This window comes from Tigriopus californicus, chromosome 11 (assembly GCF_007210705.1).
Source record: "Tigriopus californicus strain San Diego chromosome 11, Tcal_SD_v2.1, whole genome shotgun sequence".
NCBI classification, from domain to species: Eukaryota; Metazoa; Arthropoda; class Copepoda; order Harpacticoida; family Harpacticidae; genus Tigriopus; species Tigriopus californicus.
The window spans coordinates 5,740,762-5,768,334 of NC_081450.1; the positions used below are offsets into that span (position 1 = coordinate 5,740,762).

The 27,573-nt window shown below is 44.4% G+C and overlaps 1 protein-coding gene and 1 long non-coding RNA gene across 7 annotated transcripts in view; one reads left to right on the top strand and one right to left on the bottom strand.

Moving 5' to 3' along the window:
- LOC131890023 (protein turtle-like) overlaps positions 1-27,573 on the bottom strand; it is a 73,510-nt gene that overhangs the window by 20,044 nt on the left and 25,893 nt on the right. For all 5 annotated transcript variants that reach the window (XM_059239287.1, XM_059239286.1, XM_059239289.1 and 2 more), the window contains exon 2: positions 1,799-2,244. In XM_059239287.1, the coding sequence (XP_059095270.1) occupies positions 1,799-1,916 (118 nt within the window). In that variant the 5' untranslated portion in view covers positions 1,917-2,244. The remainder of the gene's footprint in view (positions 1-1,798; positions 2,245-27,573) is intronic.
- LOC131890034 (uncharacterized) lies at positions 2,136-4,097 on the top strand. 2 transcript variants are annotated; one of them, XR_009374262.1, is made up of 3 exons: positions 2,136-2,277; positions 2,675-3,152; positions 3,221-4,097. It is a non-coding gene; the product is annotated as an uncharacterized LOC131890034 (long non-coding RNA). The 2 variants fall into 2 exon arrangements; XR_009374263.1 differs by having other exon boundaries at positions 2,151-2,277; positions 2,947-3,152.

Genomic DNA, 27,573 nt, shown 5'->3' on the forward strand with positions numbered 1-27,573 from the left:
TCTAAAGTAGGCTAACGAGCTAAAAGTACAATCCTGCTTGGGTTCAAACCCATTTTAGAGTTCAAAATAAAATATGCCTCCACATAGGGAACAATGAGCTTAGAAGTCTTTTCAAAAGTATGGCAAATAAAAGGCGTTGAAAGTGGGCGTTTTGTGTCCGACCTCGACAAGGCCCTGCTCAAACTCAAGTGCAGTATGTACGTAATACAGCTGTATACTACAGAAAATGGGCCACTCTGACGAGGGCAGGATTCGCAACTTTTCCCCATTCTACTTTTCCACTTCTCCACTTTCTTCTCATGGTGAGGCCCTCAAGTTGAGCCTTGAAGCCCGATATGGGCCAGAATGGCAAATGCCAGTGGCAAATCCTTATCCAATTGGCGGGGCAAATGTTGGGGAAAGTTTCTGAAAATCTGTGTCACTTTCTGGCAAGCTCAAAACGAGGAACATGGGACGCACATACAAACTGGGATGTCTTAAAGTATCGCCTCTTGGCGAGCATATCTCCATGTTATCCTTGGACGGTGGCCAACTTTTCCACTAGGTCATTAAAATAAATCAAAAGAAACATCCACTTCCTTTAAGAACAACCATCTACTACTACTCCTCTCTCTCTCTCTCTCTCTCTCTCTCTGTCTCTCACATGCCAACACATCCGGACGCCATAAAAATATAAACAATTTAGACCATGTTAGTACAAGCATCACACATGGCACACCATGGCCTTCTTCTCGAGACTCGCTCGATTTTAGGCCAAGAAGAAAGGAGGAGACATTCTTGATCCATTCATTTATAACGAAGGCCTCATAATTCTACTAAAAAGCTTGGGCCGATGCAATCAAAGGACCGCAATGGAAAGACGGACAGAGGGAAACATGAGAATCATTTCGAGTCGACCGACATCAAGTCAGTTGAACGCATCAAGCTCCCATATTGGACATAATGATCACGATCAAGGACGATGTTCTGATCGAACGAAGCTTGTCCTTCTCGTTCGTTGGGGGCTGAAGGGGGAAATCTTGGTGACCAATGAGGAGGGAGACCTCGTGGGGTAAGTTGGTGTACTTGTTGTCGTCCAATTATGAGGCCGAGTCCATTCCAGTACCATTAAGGACACTCTCACCATAATATTCGAGAGCTGGGAAAATGATCTGGCGCTCTCCTAACCATCAAGGCTTTAAGGATGACCCCGGCAATGGAGGAGGGGAGGAACAGGGGGACACTGCAGGAATGACTAATGGTTGTCGATTCATTGAAGGGAAAAGAAGAAAACCAACTATCAAGCCAGGAAGTATGTTAACCAATGTCCTGCCTCGCCTAGTAATAATCTCACAGATCATCAAAGGCAAGACTCGTGCAAGCTTGGGATTGGAAAACAATAATGGATAATGTCGCCTCTGAGGTTGGGACCCGTGGATAGTGGGTTTAGCCAACAGGGTTGGGAACACAAGGTTGGTTGGTTGGTTGGTTATAAGGAAATGAGTTTCCATCTCTCCCATGAGACATGCTTTGAAGCATGCATTGAAGTCGGTTTCTGTTAGTCCAAGATGTCTCTTTTTTCCACTAGACCAGTACCGATGTGTTTATTGCCACCCAAGCCGCCGTCAGGCTATTATATTTCCATCTAAATTGCCCCCATGCTTGTAGCATTCATTAGATTCTTACCACACTAACATTCGTCTTGAAGCGGAAAAACAATTTGCCTGAGCATGCATTGTCCGTAACCTAGTCAAAATTCAGCACACTCACATATTGAGAAATCATCCATGAAATTAATAGAATCAGGAACTCGACTTACCAGTGTGAAGACATAGGGCAAGAATCACAAATAAGACAAGAGGGACCGAAGTTGGCATATCCGACACGCCCATAGCCTTGAATCGTCGTTGTGATCGCCCGGATGAGCTAGGAGACATTCTTCTGGCCTTGGTCCCTGACGTTGGGCCTGCTGTTGGCGGCAACCCTGACAAGAAAGTGATGAGAGCGGTTGTTGACCAACGCAGCAGCAGGCCATCCCTCAGAAGAGTGGGCGTTGTGTGTGCTATTGTGCTCGAGGCGTGGTTGTGGGCATTGTGCGCGGGGTTGGACCCTGAGAACGAGATGATGGCCTGCTGCTGGTGGCCCCCGCCGGAGGCCGCCGGACCTGGCCAATTATTCTCGGAACATCAAGGAACGGGTCCCTTTGGTCATCGGTTCAGTGTGTTTAGTAGACCCTGGCTCGACATGAAGGGCGAGTTGGCAATCCTGGAAGTATAAAAGAACCAAAAACTCGTTGAGGTACTTTCACTTTTTCTAGACAGAGGAGAGAGGGATATTTGAAGGAGTTGCGCCAAAGTTCCCCTATTTACTTGGGCGGAATCATGTTTCTGAGCGTTCTGACCTAAAGCTGTAATGTTTCCCGACTTTTGAGGGTTAATTTCCAAGAAGCTAACTCAACGATCCCACTTCATCTTGACATTGTATGTATCCGTCTAATTTACAAATACACTTCTCAGGAAATGAACTCCACTTCAAATTTCTTTGTCGGCACAGACAAAGATTTTGATCAAACATTTCGATTTCTAAAAAGATGGAGAGAATCTCATCGAACGTGAACTTAACCCGATTAGATTCCGTTCCAATACCAAGCATGGGCAAGTTCACAAGTGCGAGGAGTGGTCGCTTTTTCTTTCAGTCATACTTTGGATGTAGCTCCTATTTGGATGAGGTCAATTGAGCCGTGAAGGAGCTCAAATTTGAAGTGAATCATCGAGTTACAACATTTTTCAAGAGCTCTCAACGAACTGACGAAGCCGCACTCTTACATTGCGTATCAATAGAGATAGGGTCAGAATCAGCTTCTCACTCAAACCCAATCAGGTTGGAATCAATTGCGATTACCAGGACTCCTATTCGCGAGATTCGTTCGACACTGAGGCTTTACAACTGTCCTTTGAGACTTTCTAGGTTTCTTCATCGTCTTTGGGTGGCGCCTGCTGAGCTCCTCTCATCTTGGTCCAGATTTCGATGGCAAGTTCTTCAGGGTCTTAAACTTGGCCATGGGATTGCCAAGATTTAACCCAACGAATGACACAAAGAGGGAAAGAGAGGAATGAAACTAGTCAACCAAACCAGCGCAGAGAGCCAACCATACAACCGACCAACTGACCAAGGTCAATTACGACTTCCCCCAGAAATGGCGAACGAGAACGAGAGAGATGACCACTAATCCCAATTTCAGATCCAAGAGATTGCTACCATAGAGAGTTAAAAACTCACTCGATCCCCATAGAAAAAAGAGGATCTCTTCTTTTCCTTGACGCTGCAAAATCAAAGCCCTTCGAGTTCATTCGACCGTGGTCGTAGGATCCATTTCCCAAAGAACTGGACGCTCTGTCTGTAGTAAAGTGTCAAGCTGCCATCTGGCTCACACGACGATGACCGTTGTCATCCAACTTGGCTATTACAGAGCCAATTAACGTCTGAAACTCGTCTTAGGTTCATGCGTCATCACTCGACGAATGGTCAAACTAACCAACCTACCAACCAACCAAACCTCCAACTAAATGTTGGGCTGCCAAGGAAAATCGTTTTCAAGCACTCAGAAGGTCCAATCTAAAATCTGAACCGAAGGCATAAACCTTCCGGAGCCATTTGCTCGTTGAAATCCTTTGAAGTTTTGAATAGAAATCTTCAGTTGATAGGACTCAATCATTCTTAAACTTGTCACCTCTCTCATTGAGCCCTGATCCCAAATGGGTGAACCAAGTTCAACCAGATTGCAGGAGGAAGCGTTTGAATAATCATTAAACGTCCCTCTGAGGCTCGTCATGAATCTTTTCCCTTTATCTGCCCTCGTTTCAAACTTGAACAAAACCAATCCACAGGAAAGGGAGCTTGGCGTGTTAGGAGGTCTTTAAGCTTTTAATTGACCCGAATGAGCATTAGTTGGACCGAGTACATGGCAGTAAGAAGTAAAAGCAGAAGAAGTTGCAAACAGTAGTGGTATTAGCTTCAAAGGTTGTTGCTTCCATCCAATTGTGATCATGACCCATTTTGTTCACTTCTCCATTGTGGCGTTGTTCTGAACAATAAAACCTCATTCAACCAGGAGCGACTCACAACTCTACGACTCTTTTACTCTTCATACTTTACCGGACGTTTAAAGCCTGCTAAGACGGGTTCGTGTACTGTATTGTGAAGAAACTCTGAAACTACTACACTCTCCTTAACGGTCCTATTTGGCATTTGAAAGAAGCGCCATGTTTTTGATGAAGTGTCGACAGCTCGAGATGGATCGTTTTGCACACTTTGTACCCTAGTAGCTACTAGGTGTATTATGCGCTGAGAGGCAATAATAGCAGCAGCAGCAGCAGCATGAGCACCACCACCACAACGCTGAATGGCTTCAGCTTGAATTCAATGCCCACAAAGGCTTTCAAAGGATTTGAGCCAACCAATCCTTAGCTCAAAGCAGTTAGCGGAATCATCCAGCTTCGAGTTTATGCATGGACTTGTGGTTGGATGACTGATACACAAAGGTTGGTGGTAGCGATGTAGTTTTGGACTTCACTAATTCGATTTCACTCGGGCAAAGTACGTCGCCAGGTTTGGTTCCACATGACAAATCGTTCAATTTCAAGATCTTAATGATACCTGACGTATATTGAAAGCAAAGCGTCCAATGAATTGAAAGTGACGAATTGTTGCCATTAGCTTTTGGGAAAAGATAAGATTTCCTTTGTGTTTCCTCAACTAGTGAAACGACTGCCATTATTTTGACGTGGTCTAGTGTTCAGTTGGGTTGGAATATGTTCGCTGCCTTTGATAAATGCGAGCTTCATCTAGAAAATGTGCGTTTGACTCCGCGAATTGAATTAAATGGCCATAAATCTTTTGAGTACGTACATACAAATCTTTCTTCTGTCCCTTTCACAGTCATGTCACAACATTTCTGGCCCAATGTGAGTGAAAGATTTACTGCGTCAAAACCGCGAGGCAGTTCTCTTTTCATCTTTTTCATTTTCAGTCGATGCATCGATGATTTGTATTTGGCCTTCGAGCCATTCATGGCATCCCTGACCATAAATATGCTTAGCCATTTGTCAAGCCAATTTGGATGCGATGCCCATGTGAACCAGCATCAGAGATTGGCTTGTCTCTTTCGCTCTTTCTCTCGATATGTACGGAAATCAGGATATTCGAATGCATCGCCCGAGTTCGAAGGTTTTTTTTTTCTCTGACAACTTGGTCAGCGAAGAATGCCAGTCTAACATCGGGCCAGGATTTAAAGACAAGCCACGGTTGCCTTTGAATGGTTGGATCTGGGACATAACTTGGAATTATGGTAGTACTCGGGGGCCGTTCCAGCGGACTACCAAACGCTTTGTCCGTGCCTGGCAAGGCCGTTTTCAGCATCTGTTGGCACACCATCCAGAAATATGGAACGAACGGTGGGTGTCGTAAATCCGGAAATATGCCTCACTACGTTTTTGTGCTCTCTGTTCTTGTGCCGAGGACGAGGACGAGGAGGAGGTGGAGGACAATACAATGGATGAAAGAATTGCCAATTTGCTTACCTACGCGTACTCATATATGAGATTGCGAGGGACATTGGAATCACCTGCTTATGCGTTTCTTTTTTAGATTAAAATGAATCAAGGACATCCGGGAGACTTAGTTTTTGTTTAAACGGGAGAACGATTCCTTGTTTGAGAGTGACAAAGTCTCCTAAAAATGGCCCGGTTTGTTATCTTTAACATGGCTACTTGTCTCAAATTGGCAGTTCTGGTCCCGTCATGGCGAAGCCAATTTCAGAGGCTCTGGTTCCATCCAGATTTAATGCATGATACCATCGCTTTACTATGCCTCCATCAATTTCTTCATGCTTTTTCAGCTCATTTTTGAAACGGAATCTTGTGGTCTGATCCACTTTACTGATTTCAAATGGTCCCAAATTCATGAAGCATGAAGGGCTGCAATGTTCAAGGTTGGGATGGTTTTGAACTTCTTAAGGCCACATCAATTTTGGTCACTTTGGGCATAACCCTCCTTTAAGAATGCCTCTGGTATTTTGAGCCGGAATGAATCGAGGGCCAAACATGGAACCATGTTGTTCGACTAGATCCTGGAATGTTCATGTAAATGAACCCGGGCCAACCTGTCAAAGTTAAGTAGTGGCCTCAGCCTCATCAAGGATTCAGGGTTGCCAAGGGTGCCAAAGAAACATTCCAAGACAGACATAATCCAGCCAGATCCACCGGCCAGCGTGATCAGAAATCCTTGGGGTGATAAATGAGAACGCCATGAGAGTTGGCACCCAATCCTCTCCTTCCCGTTGTTCTTGAAGAGGACCAGACGAGTAGGGTATCTCAAGTTTGGCAACCCTGTCGTTCCCACGAGATGATCGATCTCGCAAGTTCTCCCTCCTTGACACCCACAGAGTGGCCAACATGGTCTCAACCTCGACTCATCTTGACAGGCTCTTGGAAGCTTCCTCTAGGCGTGTTTGTTCCACTCTCTGGACCTGACATGGCAGAAAATTATTATCATTCACCCAGTATTGACTGGAAATGTTGATTCTCGACTGTCTTCTTCCCTTTCCATCTGGCCATTTCGTTCTTCGCCTTCCCTTGGGTTCCAACCAAGTTTCAAAGGCGAGCAATTGTTGGAGGGCCAAAAAAGAGCCTCAATGGAATTTGGATCAAGAAAGAAGCCTCGTTTTTGTGGTTGTGGTTGTGTCTGAATGTGTTTCCTGTCATACAAAGGAGTAGATAGCTAGCAACAAGACGAAAAAGGTGTGAAGTGGAGATTGGAGGGCTCGAGCCATCTTTTGGGCTTCATTGACCTTTGTTGTGATCCGAGCAAGGACGGATGAATCAAGTGTCTGGCACTTCGTTCCTTTTCCACCTTTTATTCCATCGCCAAAAAACTCCCATCTTAGCACAGAGACGCCTTCATGGAGGAGACCATAATTCATATACTAGCCAAGTCTGAATGGGCCAAGAAAGCGCATAGAAATAAGTCCAAAATGAGCATCAAAGCTAAAAATATCTTGGTTGCTAGCTATTCAGAACATCAAAATGATAGCATGAAAAATGAAAGAGTTCTGGTGGTGTTTTTCCTTTTCGAGCCTCGCTCTCTGATGTGACAGGTTAATGAGGAGGGATTTTGAGGCAGTTCCATTGGAACATTTCAGACATGTGTTCCCCGTCCCAATTCTCCCAAGGGGTTCGTCAGACTGCCATTGTGGCTGCTCTTTCATCTTTGCTCTGGCCAGCTCCATCTTAAATCAAAATGATTTCAAAGCGTATAGACTGGACTGGCTAGTTGATGGTAGGCCAGTTTAAGCAATGAAAACATGGGATTTTTGAGCTTGGTTGGGTTCAATCCCTTTGGAATTGAAAGGTTGACCATCACTTTTTGTGTCTCTTTTAAAGCTAATTTCAATCCTCGTGCGAAGCCTTCAAACAGGTTTACGTAGATCCTAAGTACGCGGAATGGTCAAGTATTTGTTTTTCGTCTGAGGATATTTAGCCACTCATGAAGACAGGCGACCGAAGTGAATTCCGCTATTTGATCCGGAACATGTTTTTCAGCTCAATCTCCAACCGAGAGTTCAGGAATTTCATGCCAATCAGAACGTTCAGTCAGAGATTGTAATTTAGATCCCCCCTTCCCCCTCCAACCATCGTCAAGATCAACCAAGCGGTGGCAGGACACAGCGGACTCGCCAAGTGCCGAAGAGACGTCAAACCACAGCTTTCAACGGACCTTCATTACTCTGTTACGTTGAGGTTCGTTTGTTTATTATGGTGGGGAAACAAGGCCGTGATAAAATCGAATCTGCGAAAGTCAACTCGTCGGAAATTGGAAATATGCATGGAAATAGACCAAATGATGGGGCCATTTTGAAGGTACCAGCGACTCCACTTCCATGGTTCATTTTTCCTTGTCACTCCGGCAATGCGGAAGAACAGGAAAGATATTGAGTAACCAGGGGTGAGTAGAATGAGAATCAACCTCTTTCGAGAAGGAAGATTGGAACATTTGTCTTTGTGGAACAAAATACAGAATATTCATGCCATGATGGAAAGAACGTCTTTGGAGGGCTCCGTCCGATTCTTCATCCAGATAGTTTTACGTTGGATAAAAACAAGCTTCATTTTGATTGGAAAGAGGTCTGATGGGTTTAAGCGGTGGTGGGATGTTTTGGCTTGATTGGAAGCCATCGGAAATTTGATCGATTTTCTATGATAAAATCCGATAAAGTTAATGAGCGGATCGAATAGGGGGTCATTAGCTTGAAAGAGTTTAGAGGAGGATCAGAATCTCGAGTGCTTGAATAATTTGCCATTCCAATACGTTCTTGGCGAACTTTCCGATCGACCAGTTGCAAGGAAATCTCCCAAAATGGATCTGAATTCGAACTAAAAGAAAGAGTGAAGAAGGGATTTCTTTACCCCATTATGCCGTCTTCTCTTGAAGTTCAGTCTCTTTTTGAAGATTTGAGATTCTTTTATCATCGCTGATCAAAGGTTAACAGCCAGACGATGCTTCAACAAAGAGACCCAAATCCGAGAAAGACCTCCATGAACCACTTACCACTTCGCGATAAGTTCAAAGAAAGAACCATCCAACCTACCAACCAACTATTACGAGGGTCGAATGACAGAAACTAAACAATCGACCCGATGTTCGACTAGTTCATAACGAAGCCACCATTCTCGCATTTTTACAACCCAGGAGGACTCATCATCCTAGTGTCAGATTTCCGTCTTCCACAGACAATCATGTTCCCAAGCTTGCCGGGGTTGGCAGGTGACTCTCAAGCCCCCATTTCATTTCATTTCGTTTCAGTGAGCTCAATGTGTTCAAGAAGACTCGGGTTCCCTTTGTGTTCGTCTTCGTTTCGATTCTCCAGTTAATCTCCGGGATGAATCTGCATATCGGCCTACTCAAACCTACAGCCTTTATCCAGTCCGTGTCTTTCTCAGCCAAGGCGATTATTTACTGTAGATCGGGAATCGGGCTGACGAATGAATCCCAATTACTGAGCGAGAGTTTATCTCGATAATCCAAACTTCTTATTGATCCTTAAATCTGCAGAGGATCGGCCAGTCTGCCATCAACAACTGCGGTAGGCCATGGGACATAGGCATTGGACATGGCCTCTCCTCGACCCCAGGAGAGATGGCTATTGCTTATAATCAATGAACAATAGACGCTCCTCGCTAGCTTTGGGCATTCAACTAATTTGTGATTCGCCCTATCTCCGCTGGCATTGCAAGACCATAGCGGGATAGCGTCTTGTCGACTTCCCTCTTGAAATACAGATGAAGAACATGCCTAAGATCGGTCGAGCAACGAAGCCAACGTAGTTTTTATTGAAGGAATTTCTTCGTCCAAAGCCAGTCACCAGCCACCAATACCACCAAACAACAATCGAGGATGGATGGGTGAATTAATTAAGTCTGTTTATCTTTGGGATCGGTTTTAATGAGCGGAGGAGGAGGAAGACGGAAGAAAAAGAAGGGGGGTAGAAACTTATATCAGCCGTGTTCCTTGAGGGACACCGTTCAAAGAACACCTTGAATCCGCTCACGATTTTGGGGTTCCCTCCTCAAAGCTAGCTTGGTAAAGTTGAACTGAGAAACGAATGAGATCCAAGAGATTCATTGTAAGTGGCAAGAATGATATAAAGATGGGCCTCCCTCCATTCAACAGCCAGTGCTTGGATCCTTCCCTTTGAAAGGTTGGTTGTTTTGCAGAAACTTGAGACTTTTGGCACATGTAAACAACAATCAATGGAAATACATTATCTCTGGGAGGCAAAGACAACATTGAGACATATTAAGCCAAAACAAACAAAATAGCTTGACGTCATGCGGAGAAGAAGGAGAAATGAGAAACGATCAAAATATCGAATATGGTCATTTAAACACCGTTCAGCATTTTCCATGAGGTATTTCTTCCATCAAGAAAAACATTGGGACACCTCAGATCTATCTGGTGCGGAAGATCATTCATACCTTGTAAGAGTATCCGTCTACCTTTCCTTTCGCGCGTTTCTCTCTCGCTTACTCGTTAGTTAGGTTGACTAGCATAGGTGGATGGTTGGATAGATGGTTGGTGGGTTGTTTGCCTGCTTGCTTGCTTGCTTGCTTGCTTGGCTAGCTGGCAATGACCTGCTTTTGTGTGAGTGAATGAGCCTCATTCCTCCCTCCCCCACTGCATCATCCATGAACTGCCACTGCCAAACACCTCCAACATACCTCAATCGAGTGCGTATATATGAAGCACACTCACGAGTACATGGGTACCACTAGTATTGGTAGTGATGGTGGTGGTTGTTGTTATCGTCGTCGAAGTAGTAGATGTAGACGGAGTGGTGGTGGTACTAGTAGCTTTCGTGTTTACTTGGCATTGAAGTACTCCTCGTACTTCCACCATAGACGCTGTTGATGCCGACAGCCAAAATTCCGCAGCAGTGCTGGCTAGGTCTGCACTTGAAGTACTGTACGTAATACTGTATTACTGTTTGTGTACTGACTCAACGTACGAAAACTATCTCATGGCGAATGGTTGTACAGGGTTTGGCAATCTTGTTGGTACACGGTGAAAATGAACAACAACAACAACAACAAGAACAACAACCACGACAATACCTATTATAGATCAGTTTCGCTTGCAGCATTAGAGCCGATTCTTTTCCTATCTTCCTACATAGAGGAATAGCTACACATGTGAAGGAGACAATGGATGGCATCTTCGCAGATGTATGAAGGATTAACAAACAGCCCTTAAGTGGTTTCTTTGAAGCTTTGATTTGAGTTCAACAAGCTCGTTGGGGCTTATCCCCCCCATCATTGGCGTTATTATGGCATATCTGATAAAGAAAATGATGTTCCCCCGTCATCCGTTATCTCTCGACTTCTTTTAGCTTGTACGAAATGACCGCGTGAATGGTTTTTACCAACGATTGTCGATTGCCGATTGGGCGTTCCCTTCTTGGATGTGTCTCGTCTGGAAATGGCGACAGGCACTGACAAAGAAGCCTTGCGGAATGGCTTCGGAATTAGACCATTGACTACCACTAATCACTGTCGCAGCCACCTGTTGCAATGAAAACACCGACCATAGAGTGGCTATCCAACTCTCAGAGTGAATCAAATGGATGCGATTCAAGCCGGAGATACACGACAAGCCAATATCAGATTAAACCAAGTCATGCTACGACAGTAACAAAAGGTTTAACGTCAAAACAACTCAAATTAGTCCGCATATTTTTTTTAAATATGTGAGTGTGCTTTTGTTCCTTTGGCATTTGAGTGTTTTCATCTGGCGGTTTGGGGGAAATTTGATTCTGAAGAGAATGTAATTTGTCTCATGAAGTCCTAAAAAAGTCTTTGATCTCTCAGCCAATTTGTTCGTGCTTTCCAAATTCGGGAAGAAGGAAAAAATGACATGAAGACAGAGCAGTTTTTCCCCTTTTTTATCCAACATGGGTTTGAGATTGTTTGTGTCCGATTCATTCACAACGTTTTAAACAATAACATATCCGAGATTCCATGCCTGCCTTTAGTCGAACATCCACTGAGCGTTCCCGGGTTGCCTTTGCATTAATGACCTGTCACATCGATGACATTTCTGTACCAAACCAGAAGAAATCCCAGAAGACAGCGAGACAAAAGCCGACGAGTCTCATCAATCCCTCCATTTCCTCAGGCGCTGAAGACACGATGAGAAAAAGGAGCACGAGCAAAACGACACAGAATGGAGTATTTGTATCCGTATCAATATAGAGTAAATGCATTCCTTCCCGGAGGAGGATGCTTCTTTGGATTAGTTTTTCTTTCCTGCTCCTTGGCCATCCCATTTTATTTGCATAACTGAAATGGGCCCCGCCGGGGCTCATGAATTAGAGGTCTGGAATCAGGAGACCCATGGCGATGCTCTATCTTGATAGAAGCTACTACTTCCACAGAAATGTTTATGGAGAATAGAATAAAAATCCACAATGCTGAGCGCGCCCATGTTCCAAGTGGCAGCTGATTGGGTCGGAATCCCGCTGATTGATGGCAAATAGCACGGAGAAATCCAACTTTCCTAACAAAAGGCTCATCTATTTTGCGGTCTCCACTTGATCTTAGTCCTTCACCACCGTGCACCACCGTGCTCTGATATTCGTGTTGTCTTATCCTATTAGAAGTTACCAGAAAAAAGTCGTTCGCTCTACTTTAAGACCCTTGTTCGAGTCTTCCTGAGAAGAACAAGCAGCTATGGTGTACGTACTAAAAGGATAGTAGTACGTACTGCGTGGTTGCCACGAGAGTGAAGACAGAGAAAGAGAGTGAGACCTTCTCGGGTGGAAACCAGGTGACAAAAACACGTCCCTCCATTAAAAGTTTGCCAAGAAGAAAAACAGTTCCAAAAGATAAGTCCAACTCTCCCTCCCGTGGATCGACTCTGCCTGTTGTCATTGGCTTCATTTCCAAGGGCCCCCTGTCACCCCACCACCAACCCATCGACGTTGCTGTCTTGGCATTCATATTCATGCGTGTCCACATTGCTGGCTTGGTATTCATTAAGGAAGAAATGTCGATAAAGAGTTAGTCACTTGATTCAGCGACAACCTTGTCATTCCTGTTTGCCAAAGAGCTCACTTTAGATGGGAAATATTAAACGCTAAATCCTGTTCTCTCATTTCAAACAGAGAGAGTGAGAGAGCGCGTGCGTATATGTGGCTCTTGAAAATGCGATAAAAGGTAACATTTCTCTTGTCATCTGAGAAAGCAACCATACGAAGAAGGGATATGGCTTTCAGGAGATAAATTTCAACTGGAGACGCTTCAGCTCATCTCAGACATTTCGTAAAATGTGAAAACAACTCGGATCTTTAGGTAAGGCTCACTTTAGAGGACCCGATTGGAGCGACTCCTGGCGGCAGATGTTGAGTTAACCACCCTCCTTTGCGATTGTGCCATGAGCATTTTCGAGAAACCCTTTTTGGGAGTCCTAAATTCTCGTTGAATGTTCCGTTCGATCTAAGAGAGGGCCATGAAGGCAAAGGGAAGACCATTGCCAAAGGTCCCTCGGGAACCGTTCGAATGAATGGGAAAGCAAGAAGACCGTGCAGAAATACACGACAACTATCTGAGGCCTTCGACATTACTCGATTCATGAAAAGACACCGAGCCAAATGAGCACATGACAAATAATGGGGATCCCAAGCGCACACCGACCAAATATGAACTAATGGAAAGAATAAAGTGCAAAAAACTATGTTGTTTTTATCCTCCCGCATTCCACTAAGTGTCATTCGCATTTTTCTTCAACCATTGCCTTTAAGGCATCAACAACAATGGAAACTGCATTTCGTATATACTTTTAGGAAAGTCAAGCCCAAGTCTGTTCTTGAACGAAGAGAGTAGTTGTGACGGAAGCTTTGCTTGGGTGCATCATTGGTAAGCAGTGCATTCTGCACTCTTTCTCTCTCTCTCTCTCTCTGTCTCTCAAAACCAACCACAAGAAGGGAATCGGGCACCCAACCCAATGCTAAATCTGCATGGACTATGGCCGAAAAAACTGCAGGCTGTGCCATGGAACAAAGTGTGTTATCACCTCCATCCTCACTTTTGAAGGAGCTGTAAAGTTTCATGCGGTCTTGGTGGTAGTGGGAATGCTTTTGTGTTAACCAAAAGAAGGGCCTCAAAATTGGAACAAAGCTTCCGATTTCGTCATCATGGGGCCTTTGTCTTCTCTCATCTTCCTATCTATTTGTCTTGTTGTGGGTTGGTTCCACGCCAACCAAGTGATGAGGGACGAAAACTTTACTAATCCCATTGGAAAGCAAGCGCATTTATAAATCTGAAGATCTCTTGCAAACGAAACCATTGGTTCTTGTAAATTGTGAAGAAAAAGCCGACTAACCAGCGTATCACTTCGCATTCTTGGCCGAAGACAGACATGGAGGCTGAGCTGCTCCCTTTCTCCGAGGCTTGGACTCTCATTAGAGGTCTCTACAAAAGAGATCCATCTCTGATCCCGACCACAGTGCTGTTTTTCTGGTCTTGGGAAACATAGTGAAGGTTCTCTTGTAATATTGTGTCCATGGTATTCTATGCCAAACTTAATAGGAAGCTGTTTCGGCTGGCGGCTCTATTGGTTGGATGGTTGCGAGGACAGCTCTACTCACGGGCTTCTCAGCTGTTTGTGGTCTTGAGATGAAACCGATTTCATTAGCATAAGTTTCCCATTGGAAATGGGAAGAGAGGACGGGAAGTAGGATGAGTAACCATAAAGAGGAGGAAGAGGAAAAAAGGTAAAAGAGAGAGACAGACCGAGCCATGCATCTTCCAGATTCAAGTGACCTTTTCATTTGGAGACATGGCGAACAAAGCTCAATAATAGCTGCCTTCTTAAGAGGCAAATGGCTTCCAATTCGGTGATAGCCATGCTGCCACAAGCCAAGAAAAAGTCACAGGGACGGCTACTATTAGATGCTTACTTACCATCCATGCTTATTGCCAGACCGTCAGACTGACTTGGATGGATGGCTGGCCGTTTGGGAAGACTCGATTGGCCTTTAGGCCCTCCAAGAAGGCCCAACACAAAAGGAGCCACCTGTTTCTCCCATTCACAAGCAGTTCGAAAGAGGAGAAGGCAATCTTTTAATGGCCATACGTAAAGGGAAGGAGCCTTATGGACAGGCATAGTAAACGAAGAGAAACCCATGAATTGTACCACGGGCAACGGAAATAAAGGGATCCTGGCCTTGATTGGGGGAACCTGTTTCTTTTCTCAAAGAAACGGCTTAACCTGCCCACCCTCTCTCTTACGCTTTTCATTTCTGACATTCTTACCAATAAGACAATCATAAGCAGGTGTATGAATGTACATAGAGAGGCATTCAAATGCATAATAATGTCTTAATTGAAGATATGCCATTCTTCCCTCCCCAGTCTTCTTGGGCAAGTGGAAATGAAATGCCGAAATGGAAATACTCCATTTCCTTCTGAGGTTCCCTCTGGTAATATATTTTGGTGGATAATTTTCTCGTGGCAGTTTGGGTTGCTTTGTCTAATTATATGTGTAATGATTAATGAACCCTAATTAATGGGCCGGAGACGTGTCTTGGGATTTGCAGCCTATGATCCCATGAATCTTCATCTCCTTATGTTTACATCACCCACATGAAAAACCTAACCTCCAAGGGGTCCAAACGTATGTTTTGACATATGCTCAGACATATTCGAGGAAATCACCATTTCCTTGCCGGTATGAGAGATTTTAAAATGAGAGAGAGAAATTCTGCGCCAATTTGCGAAACCTCGCTTTTAATTAACTTACTCAAGCGCATGAAGGCCAGCGAAATGGAAACCTTGGAACAGAGCGACTTCAAAGCGTTTTGTATTCTGTAAAAAAGGCGTAAACGAGAAAGTGTTCAACGTGTAGAACTCCAGGAAGACTGGAAATATCTGTAAGATCTGGGCTCTCGTTAATTTCAACTTTTTTTCCCGTTCATGCAATCACGCCCTGCTTTCCAAGCAATTTCAACGCCAAGAAAGATGAGATTCCTCCGTTCCATTCAGATTATCCACGAGGTTACTCGCTCTTTAAAAATGAATGGGATCGAGTGCCCTGACTACAAATCATGGCTGATGGCGTATTCTCGCCCTCGATTGTCATTCATTATCAGTCCAACTCATGTGGTCCATTAATCCTCATTTCAAGTTGCAAATGATCAAGAAATTTTTCAAGGCCTACTTTCAGTTAATTCCTGTCCAACACTCACAATGTGATTAATGATTTAGTAGCTGCGCATTCGAATTTTGAAACTTTTCCATCGTCAGTGAATATTACTTGGCTATTTTTGCTTGCTCTTATTGAAGTGTATTAGAAAACTCAAAATGAACCACGTACTTGAATGATAAACCTAGCGTATCATTGAGAGCCTTAGAGTTCAGTGGCCGGAACGTTTTAGGGAGTCAGAATGATGAATGGAAACAAAATTGATTCCCCCTGCTGGTAAACGCGAGGTTTCCCAAAATTTGATGCAGATTTAACAGCTGTGAACACAATTCTATCGCAAAGAAGTGAGTGGCAAAGCGACTTCGCGGTACCCACGTGACATTTGTGCCTTGTAAATCGCTCCTAAAATTGTTGACCACTTGACATTTCTTGAACCATCATTCATCGCGCTTGGATCGTCTTACCTGGAAGGAAAAGATCATTTAGATGAGAATAATGGTTGGACGTGAAAATGATCATTAAATGAGTCTCTGTGCTCGATACTCATTTTGGGCTGGTGCTGAGCACTTCAAGCCACATTTATGAGGCGAAGAATGATCCACTGTTATCCCCCACTATCAAACATGAAAAGAGCCAACGAGTAAAAGCTTCTTTGTTCAAGATCGTGAGCAGGAAACTTCATGCAGATCATCAACATCTCGCCTTCTCAGACAAAAAAAACCGCTTGAATATGAATAACTTAAGGGGTTCCTCGTCAAAAATGTACACCCAAACACTTCCAACTCTATTGACGAGTTTGTCGACCTGTTAGCTACTCCCGTTTTTGGTTAACGTAGTAAAAACGGTTGCAGCTGAAACGTCAACAATGACTGTGCTTCTTCACTCAGTGTTGCTGATTGTGGTTTGTCAATAAGTTCAGGCAGGGTGCCATGTCAAAGACATGAAAGAGCTTGGCTTCCTCAAAGTGATCAAAGGGACAGAAACGGAACTAATCAAATTTGAAAGCGAACCAGAATCTGAATCCCAGGACAGGACCCCAGAAAAACACGGTGACCTCTTTTGACCACATTGAAACTCTTCTTCTATCGATTGATCTGTCCCAAATCTCGAGCAATTTCAGCACCACCAACCGACAGTGTCCGCCGAATCAATGCCATAAATCGTGGTGGCCAGCGAGATGAAAGGATGGTCTAATGAGCCTTGAAATGTGGACACATACACTTGTCGGCCTGGCCCGAAAGTCTTTCTAATTTTTAGGTCATCTCTCCCATAAATCAAGTTCAAAAAACCATTGCTCAATCATATGAAAAACCACCACACCCGTTGACTCGATCGCTCGATCCCTGAGTCTCTCGAGAGTGACACGAAAATCCCAAACTTCTGTCCAATAATCGAGGATTGTCATGTCAAGGGGGGAGAGAAACCAGATCACATCATTGTTTACAATCGCAATCAGGCTTTGGCAATTCCCAATAGTATTTTTCTCGCGGGTTTCCACCCAACAGTGTAGTGTATCTTTGTTGAAATGAGAACGAAGTTTCTGCTTGACAGAAGCGTTCTTTCGACACCAATTGTCACACAAATCATGATAAGAGCTACAGAGGGGACCATGCATTATCAATAGGAACTCACCCTTCATGGCGATAGTAAAAAAATGAAAGCATGTGAGGGTGGTGCTCACTCAATACCTGAAACCACGAGTACTAAAATATGCAATGAACGTAAGTGTACTCTTTGATGTCAGAAAGTGTGTCACTTCCGGCAATTTCGCAAGCGCAAAAAATGCCAACCACAACCCTTCGCTACGCTTGAACTTCGTCACTTTCTCAATGATTTCCTTGATTTCTCTGTCAGATAATGTTACACTTGAAAACGAGGCAAGACACTGACAAGAAGATGTCTTACAATTAGAATGTTGGCAAACATGGCAGAATTTCTAAATGTGCAACCAGGCGGATTTCATAAATGCAAAAATGGTTACTTGAATATTCCATCTATTTCGACATGAATTATTAATACCACGCCCATCCTCATTCCGACCCAGGTTTGGAATTGCACTTCTTGTTATCTTTTGCTCATGCCACTAGTTCAATTATTTAGGTTGGCTTTCATTTGGCATTTGCCATGAGGGCGAAATGTGAAACCTTCTTTACCTTGCTTTGAACGGTCGCAATATTGAGTTGTGATATGTTTCCTTGACGTTTCACTGCAATTTTCCTCGGAATCGTAATCTAGTAATTTTCGCCACTTTTGCCGTTGCTCTATGTACGTCGAATTTGTCGGTTCCGACAGACAATTGGACTCTCTTTTCATGGAAACCCACCACTTGCTTCTTCTTTGATGATGATGCGAAGCAAACCAGACCCAATCAAGGGGATGACATCACGTTCTGGACCACAGTAATCATAATGATAATAGCAGGAAGAGCTAGAGGTAGGAGCCAAGACAAGCAAAGCAGACTCTCTTTCGTTTCCAATGACTTGCTTCCTTCTCGGATTGCTATTCAACCGAAGGAAGGAAAAGATGAACTGAACTGCACCGCACTGATTTTGGCGCCAATTTGCTTGACCGCCAGAAACAGATCTTGAGCTTCTCTCCTGCCTCTTGAAAACCAACTTGGACGCTCACTTCACTCACTGGCATTTGAACACGTTATTCCGGGCATTAATATTAGGCTCAGAGTATACTCTAAACATAGAGTAGAGAGTGTTGTTTCCTTTTAAGATATTCAATTATCTTGCTCCTGTGGTGTTTCCTTTCATTCTTGGTTTATTCCAATCCGCGCCACTTGTAGATCCACACCACTTTGGAAGTGAGGTGAGCTCACTGCGAACTCCTTCAAGCAACTGACGGCAGACTAGACCAACTTACACTCTTACACACGAACCGCCTCACATGCACGCTCACCCACTCGCTCACTCAGTGCTTCCTCTCCCCCCTCTCTCTCTCTCTCCATAGCAAAGGAGAAACAGAGAGAAGAGAAGAAGAAAAAAAAAACCTTTTTTTACTCCAACTCCAACGGGTCTCAAGGCGCTTTCAAAGCCCTATCTGGCTTAAGCCCACTGCTTTACACACTCACGTCCGTACATATCGGAGAAGTTCTGAAGTTCTACGGTACCACTCGAACTCCAGATCCATTATAGTACATAGGGCGTCAAGAGGAAACAGTTGAAGTTAATGTTTCGAAGACTTAAAAGACAGGATAATCTTCTCGAGTTGAGTTGAAATTTGAGCAGGCTAAGATGCTTCTCAGGCTTAAAATGACAAGCAATGACGATTCCACCTCGTGTCCGCATCGTACAAGGAATTCATCAACATTGCTTGCTGTCCGTGCACTTTCCACATCGCATTTTTGCTTGCTTGGAGGGGGGAAGTGGATTGGGCAGAACGGATTTTGGGTTGGCCTACCCTATCCACATGAGCTCTTCCTCGGTTCTCCGTGAACGCCTCAGGTCTTTGTGTCTCCACCTGTGTTAGGGATGGTTGTGAAGGTACCAACCAGGCTGCACTCTCTGCACTCTCCATAAAAAATCTGAAAGAACCCATGCTAGTCACCATTGAAAGCGTCGGACCGTCGTCGTCGGCATCATCTTCATCATCTTCATGTTTTGGGGGATTGGGGCCAGGGCTCTGACGAGGGGATTCGGAGAGAGCGGCTGAGAGAGAGTGAGTGAGTGAGTGAGCGAGTGAGTATCTGGTGGGGGGTCCTCGCGGGTCTCTTCCCGGTCTTCTGCATTTGTTGTCGAACTAGAGCATGGGCAACAAGCTGGCCTCCAGCACATTTTTCTCTGTCGATCGCAGCTCTACTATTAGAGCTAATAAGCTACTTTCATTCACTGATAAATTGACCACCCCGGTCAGATTTCCAGACACTTTTCTGAGGCATTTCAGAGTTGGGTTTGAACCATTTTGGCATTCTATTGTCACTTTTGATCGTTGGTGCCAGCCTTTGACGTGACTATTGAATGCACCAAGGCGGTAGTGAACAGTTTTGCATGTCATTTTAGGATTTAGGATTATTTTCAGTTACAGTTCAATAGATCGAAACATACTTTTAGCATGTGTTAAAGAATCATGAGCAAGACATTGTTTTTTTTTAGTTTGGTGTTTCTTGCTATGCATCGTTTTTACATATTTTCATCTTCCGATATCACTCAGCACATGTCTTTGAATCCTTGCTTAGCCTTTGGAAGCTCGACCCTCATGCCAATACTTCATTCGTTCATCTCTCTCTTTGGGCTGGCTTGTCCATGTTTTATCCCCGCGGGGGCTAGTGAGTCCAAGGTAACCCAGTGTAGCCCCCTTGCTCCCTTCATCCTCGCCTTCCTCCAGCACCTCTTCTTGAACTTTTGGGTCATCCCAAACGCCCGAACATCCCTCAGTATATAGGGTGTGCCATAAGAAATGGACCTGCCGATGTTCATGGACATAACCTGGTTTGTTTTCATAACAAACATTCATAATTGTGAACTCTTTTCCCATTTTGGTCCCTAACATCATTCAGTTTATCTAAACCTGGAGTGAGACAGATTTTGTCGCATACACGTATGAATTGTAGACCATGTACGTATTTTTGGCCTGTATTTCAAGAAGTCCTAAAATTGTAAGGATGGGAAAATCTTGGACCTCCTCATTTTTGAATGCGAAATGAATTTCAAACAGGGAAAAATCATGGGTCTTTGTCAGGCCACACACCGTTGTCTGAGTAGTTCGTTCAACCTCATTTGCAAACGTTTTTTTTTGGGCCCCTAGACAATGATGGAAAGGCGTCTCTGCGATCCTTCTGACGTGTGTTTTGACCAATCTTCTTTGAAGAGAGCCCTACTTCAAGGCAGCGAGTACGGATAACCCTTTCATTTACCACATAACTACACGTTTCAAAAAGTTCATAAGACATCAAAAACTGAAGTTGGTACATTACTTTTGCCACACCCTGTACTCTCTCTTTCTCTTTTTCTGTTCTCCGCTCCCCACTCCCTACCCCGAAATCGTGACGTGATGGTCGTCGCTAAAGTACTTGGAAGATGACGATGGTGAATTTCCATTCAACTAGACCTGCTCATATTAGACGTTGGATTTGAGCTTCCAGACAATAATATGACTCAGGATCGTTGGGTATTGTATCTTTCCGGCCTTCCCCGAAATTGCGAGTCTGACCAGGCCTGGTTGTCTTGTTGTTGTTGACATATCCTTTGTAGGGAAATGACATTGTCTCCTCATTTTGCTTCATGCAAAAGAATCCTCGGATACTCCTGAAGCTTTTTTTGTGGATCCATATCTTCTGGCAGAGTGGAGCCATTTGGCAGAGCACTACCTTTTTTGAATTCAGGCTATTCGTATGAGTTTTATTGCACGGAGAAAAGTGCCTCCCTCATCCATTCACAACATCAAGATTATCTGTCGAGTTGAAGAAAACAATCTAACTTTCAAAGATGCTCCGAATGCATGGCAGTCGGTACTTGAATGTTGGTCGGTCCATTTTATCTTCCATACCATCCAAGTGAGACATAATAAATGTTTAAGGGGTATTTTTCTCCCATCACATGCTTTATTTTGCTTTTTTGTTGAGCATGTGTTAATCTACCGACTGACAACTGAAACGAATACGGCGTAATTGCCCAATAGTCTTGCCAACCTGTGAACTCAAGCTAGATTTATTACTCGTACCCGTTGCCTCACAAACATCCAATCCTGAGGAGTAATCGCTCTAGCGTTTCTCGCCCGTTTTTACTCTTCACTCGAAAATGAATGCAAAGTAAAACAAAAACAAATGTGAAATAAAAATCATCCAATAAACCTTGGCGAATTGCTGCAAAGATGATCTAATAGGATATTCATTAGATGCACATGTGTCAGTACGTGTTGCATTTCAAAGTTCAATTCCAGCACATCGATTAGAGTCAGTCACAAGAGACTTGAAATGTAAACCAAACCGGCCAGATTGACTTTGGATTTGAATGCAAAATGAAACAGATTTCGACCGGAGGCTGTCAAGTTTCAATGGCCAAATGTCAAATTCTGGCAAATGGATCCCCAATTGTCCAAATGTGGATGAGCAAGCCAAGCCCTGTGCGTGCGTGTGTGTGTGTGCCATTTTCATCGCTCTAACGTGATGTGCAGTATCCAGCGTATCCTGGATCGAGAAGAGAGCGGGAAAGCTGACTCGAAACTGCCATTAAGTTTTCAAGTGCACTCAGCCTTCAAAAGGGGGAATTAGACCCAAAGAACGACGAAAGAGGGAGGGTGGCTTTTGAAATGGCATTGAAGTGCGTGCGCTGTTGTGTCGAATCGCTTGGATGGTTGGTCGACTTGCGCGCCGTGGCTCTAATTCAGGTTGGACCCATTCTGGCCTTATCTACTTGCTTCGCTCTACATAATGGAACTTCCAATGAACAACAGCCTTGGGGAAAGGAGAAAAGCCAACTTTCAGATTCAGCTACCAATACTCTGATGGCTTCAATTTATACATAGGCTTCGGAACCAGATGGGGGAGACGGTTGGGGTAAAGAATATTCGCTTGGCTAAGCCAGGCCAGGCTTCAATTTCTGGCCCTTCTTCCGTCTTCTTCCCAATATATCGGAAATTGTCTTCACAAAATATTGTCGTGGGTAACTTGGGTGGGCCTGGCTTGACTTGTGGCTAGAATGTCAAATCAATCAGTCGGCTTTCGTCTCGCTTGTGTAGTTTTTTTTAAAGAAAACCCTCCACCCTTACTCCACTCTTTGGGTCCCCCGGTTTGGTTGTCAATATTATGCGATCTAAGTGGTTAGGAGGGGTTCGCTCAATTGCCGGTATCCATCTGTTACTGGCCACCCGACGCATTTCATTCAATTTGAATCGCCATGAAATAATGTCGGCAAATTGAAAAAGTAAAGGAAACCCGTCGCATCTCCATGGAGAAACTGAACACCGTCTTTCCTCCCCTTTCCAGCCTGGTTTTGGGTTGGCTGGCTGTCTTCTCACATTCCAGCTGGATTAATCTGAGAGACAGGAATTTAATTTGCCATTCCTACCTCAAAGGGGTTTGTTTGTTCCTCCATCTACATTCATTGCAGCCAGCGTGCACCCTGCCATGGAGCGAGCTGATCTTCAAAGTGTTTGTTCATTGGACGTACCGTACTCGTACATTGCAGAACGTAGTAAGAGAAGACGTCAGGAGAACCGAGGGAGACAACAAGGTGGAATGTAGCCAACTTGATTCCCTGCCAACCTCGTTCGTCGTCTCCAAAATGGCATCTGTGTCCCCCATCTCCCGAGTTCTCCTCTGTCCTCCTTCTCCTCCTCCTCCTCCTCGTCCACCACCACCACCACCACCATCATCATCACCACCACCTTCTCGTCCTCTGCTTCTTGACATTCTTCCCTCCATTTGTTCTATTGCGAGATCTTCAGGAATTCCACCCGATCTTTGGGCCATCACAAGTGAGATTGTCGATTCCCAATGAAGATCGACTTGGGTCTCGTTTCGTTCTTTCGTTCGTTCGTTCTCCAATGGCCAAGCATGTCATCCAGGATTGGGTTTCATGTGTTCAAGTTTTGTTTTCCGGCCCTCACACGATCGAGGCGGAAATAAAAGACAAAAGAACTTCGGGACCCACGGAGCGATGGGAAGCTCGCTGCTCACTCACTGTTGGTTTGTTCGATGGTGGTATGGAAATTCTTGAAATGCTCATTGAATATTTCTTTGGCAAGGCCAGCATTCCTCGGTGTGTTCGTAATGGATGATGGGTGTCTGCTTCCAACGAGAAAGAAAAGAGAAGAGAGAACGAACGTAAAACGAACGAAGCCAAAACACAAGCCAAGACGAGAGGAGACAATCAAGTTGAAACCAACCGCGCCTGGTTCGTCATCCTCCACTTAAGCCATGCCAATTCCAAGAACCGGGCCATTATTTCCAAGAAACAACATCCCTCGATGATATTCACTCTGAATTGGATACAGTACAGGCCAAGGGAGGTGGGATGGAGTCTCCCGACATCCCTGACTTGATGGTTGACTCGTTTGAGTCAACCTGTCGTGAACCTGTAACCGCACCATAACCACGACCATTGGGTAGGGTTGGGGTGGTGAATGTTTATAGGCAGTTGAGGGACTCATAGAGTACTCCGAGTGACAGAGCACACTGGTTTGACTATTCATTCAACTTCAAGAAAGTATGCACGGAGATGGTTGGTTGGATGGTTGGATGGTTGGACTCCGAATAAGGGTGGAGAACAAGGTGCTCACTCATAAGCTGAAGGAACTTAAGGAGCTCAAGCACCATAGCACGGACAACAACATCATCATGGCTCATCACCCACGAGGAATGAAGTTCCCATCATACTCGAGGCTCTCACCAGACAGTAACCAGTGATTATCAATAAGATAAATGGGGTGTGTCTGCCACGTTTCGAGGCTCATATCATATCTGCACCCACACAACAATGGGGTCAGCGATACCTGTGCTAATGAGTTTCTTCACACGATTGGGCCTAACATCCTCCCGACAACGGGAAATCCAACTTGGTCGGGTTTCGATTGTGCCTTGTCCGGAGTTATCCTCTTTCCGATTTGTTCTCGATCAGAAAACTTTTTCTCGATATCTCTCAATAACTACTTGAAAAAAGGGATACAAGGCCAGGACTTGTCCCAGTCGCCTCAGTCTGTCCCACAACGGGTATACTGTACATGCTGTACATATATATATGTATACTGTGTATAGGCCGGGAAAAAGATATTCGATTGAGATCGGTCTGTCCGTCCACTCGTCTGCCTCTTCATTCTGGGCGGGAGGTGAAGGCCTCTCTGAAGACCAGTCTCGGAATCGAGGCCCGACGAAGACCATCGTTGCTATTGGTGTTGCTGTTGCTGGCCTTGGATTTTTTTTTCATCCTTTTTAGTTGAACTCAAACGCAAGCTGCCAAGCTCTCGCTTTCTCTATCTCCTCTCACTCTCTGGCGACCCTCTTCCTTTTCTCGCTTTTCGCTTCTCTTTTCAGTATTTCGCTCGCACTCCATACATAGATAGACATAGCAAGTGATTCATCTTTATTTCCAGCGTGATCCTTCAATCGCCCTTTTTTCTCCTTCCTCTCGGGCTAAACGGGAATTACGAAGGAACTCTCCTAAAAGTGGTCGGTGCCCAAAGCCCTTTGGTACTGTTCTAAAAGAACGAACATTGAACCATGATGAAAAATGCAATCGCCTGCCAACATTTTAAAGTTTCATGAACTCCACTTCAGCCCTGACACGATCGATCATTCTGCCACGGCGATGAATTACTTTAGATCCTCCAAGATGGTTGCTTGGTTATTGGTGCATGCACGCTTTTTTGCTCTCTTTGTCATCTAGAGAGGGACTATAGAAATGAAAGCCCCTGCAGGCCTCATTTTCGATGGCCTAGTATGTGTACGTACATGTATAGTCCGGAGTGCATTGTTCTTCACTCATGATGAGCTCATCCTGCATTCCAAGAAGTTAGTGAATACTCACTATTAGTAGGGCGCATCCCGCTCTACATAATAACTGCGAGTTTGCTAATAGTAATAATACCCAGAGCTCTTCAAGTTGGTTGGTTTGTAGTGGTAGAAGTCGCTTGAAGAATGGCATTCCATGACGTCGTCTTTGAAGGAATGTTCATCCTCGTTTGGTGTGTCTTCGCAGGTGCGTTTAACCCGAGGGGAAACTCTATTTTATACGTCAACATCTTAAAGAGACGACATTGATGTTGTCGGAGCGACAAAGTGAGAAATGAAGAATGAAATATGCCCTCTTTTATGAACGAGAAGAATGGCTTCGGGGGGAATGTCTTGAACCAACAATGAACTGTCGCTGCTAAGATGAGTTAACTTTTCTTACGACTTGTCCTCGTTTTTTCTAATCTAAATGTAACACCAGCATAAGTTACTTGAGTTTTGAAAATGTTTTAGGAAAGGGTTACCTTAGACATATTACATAAAGAAACGAACCTAAGATAGTGGTTTTTAGTACCAGACAATTGGTGTCGAAATTGTTCATGGTATCGTTCTAATTCACTTCTTAGGTTTTGTTGACATCGTTAGCTCACCTATTCAAATCATGTTGAGTAGCGGAACAACTCCAGCCAAATAGGAACTAAAATCTTGAGTGCATCTCCTCTTTCAATTAGACTAAAAATGAGCCTCCTCCTTTTATGCTGTTGACTCAATTGGCATGGGGCATATAGTTCCAAAAGACGGCCAACCACATTCTAATAGCGCAAACGCGCGACGTATATTATAAACATACTTCTCACCGTATCACCGTTTTTAGTAGTCATTTCTTGTCTTAGGACAAATATCCCTTTCAAAACAGGAAAATGAAGCCTTCCATTTCGGGCTCTGACCGTTGTGTCGGAACGGTCGATTTGAACTCCAGTTGGACCTAACTAACGCTCTGAGGCGGGAGAATATGGTGGGATTGGACTGGAAATTGACGAAAAATTCTCCTCACGTTTGCTTCCAAAATGTCTTGGAAGCTTTTTGAAAATGAGGCCAAACGAGTTGAAAGCCCTTCCCACCAACCACGGAACCACACACTCAGCCAACCCGACCAACTGGCTGTTCTTCACTTCATGCTTCTGCTTCGCCTCCTCGCTCTTCTTCCTCCTCGTCCTTTTCGAACAAGTTATCGTGCCATACCAAAGCTCCAACGTGGAACTTGCCGCCTTCAACCTGAACTTTGTACAAGTAGACATTTCATATGCTGATGGCTATTACATCAAATGAAGACGTTAATGATGGAAGGAGCCATCCATGGTCACAAGGCCAACTCAAAGAAATCGACTTACGTAAACAACGGATGGACAAACAGAGCTTGGAAGGCCCTTGTTGGTGCTCGTTTGGAACATGAAACAAGCCATGTTGAGTCGGTAGAGCTGGTTTTCTTCATCTCGATCTGCCGCTCGATTATTATGAAAAGAATTTGACCAATTCGACCGCCTCGCAAACTAAACTTCTTGCAAACAAATGGGATGTTTTTAGGAGGCGTGCAGCCATAAAAAAGGTCCCATCTTTTCTTGGTCCCCCTGAAAGTTGTTCAGAACGTGGAAGGGGTTTGTCAAAGTAAATTTATGGATTGCTGAAAGGAAGGCCATTTCTCATGATCAGGAGTCTGAAAGCTACGTAGGGAGCACAGGGCCAACTAAGGAACTAAGAAGGCCAGAAGGCCAAAAGTCTAGAGCACCAACCAGCCAGCTTCAAAACCAACTCAGGAATGCCTACTCTGCATACCTACGAACATCCAAGTCACATGGGTTTGAATTCACCAGTCTGAATGTCGAGTGAAGATCAGAACAAATGTTCCTTTGAAACCTTCTCGTTTTCTTGTGAACTTTGTGCGCTAGTGCAAACTGAAGCTAGTTTTTTTTTGTTCCACTTACTATCAGTTGTCTATCTGTGTCTGACTCGCACTTTAAGAATGCCCTTTGAAGTTGGTGGAAACTTCAATAATATTTAAGCATGCTCTCGTCGTACATGAGTTTACTCAATCATTCAAAGGATGGTTTGACCTTCAAGGCTGCTTTTCCTTTCTTTCTTTCCTTTCGTCTACTCTCTAGAGAGGGAGAAACGCGGCCAAGAATTATCACTTCATAAAATGAGCCCATGAAATTGGGCCACGCCGAGGTAGCCAGCTAGTAGATGGCTGGCAGCATGAAAGAAAGAAAAGTCCTTTGTCCCCTCAAAAAGACCGAGAGAGAACTAAGCAAGACTCCGGGTTCTGGCGTCCCAAGGTGACACCGTGTGTCATCAACGATGAAAAATGGATGTCTAAATGCACCCTTCCAGGACCTGTTTCTGGAAGATCTTTCTCTCTTAACATCGGTGGGTGTCTCTCGTGACCCTTT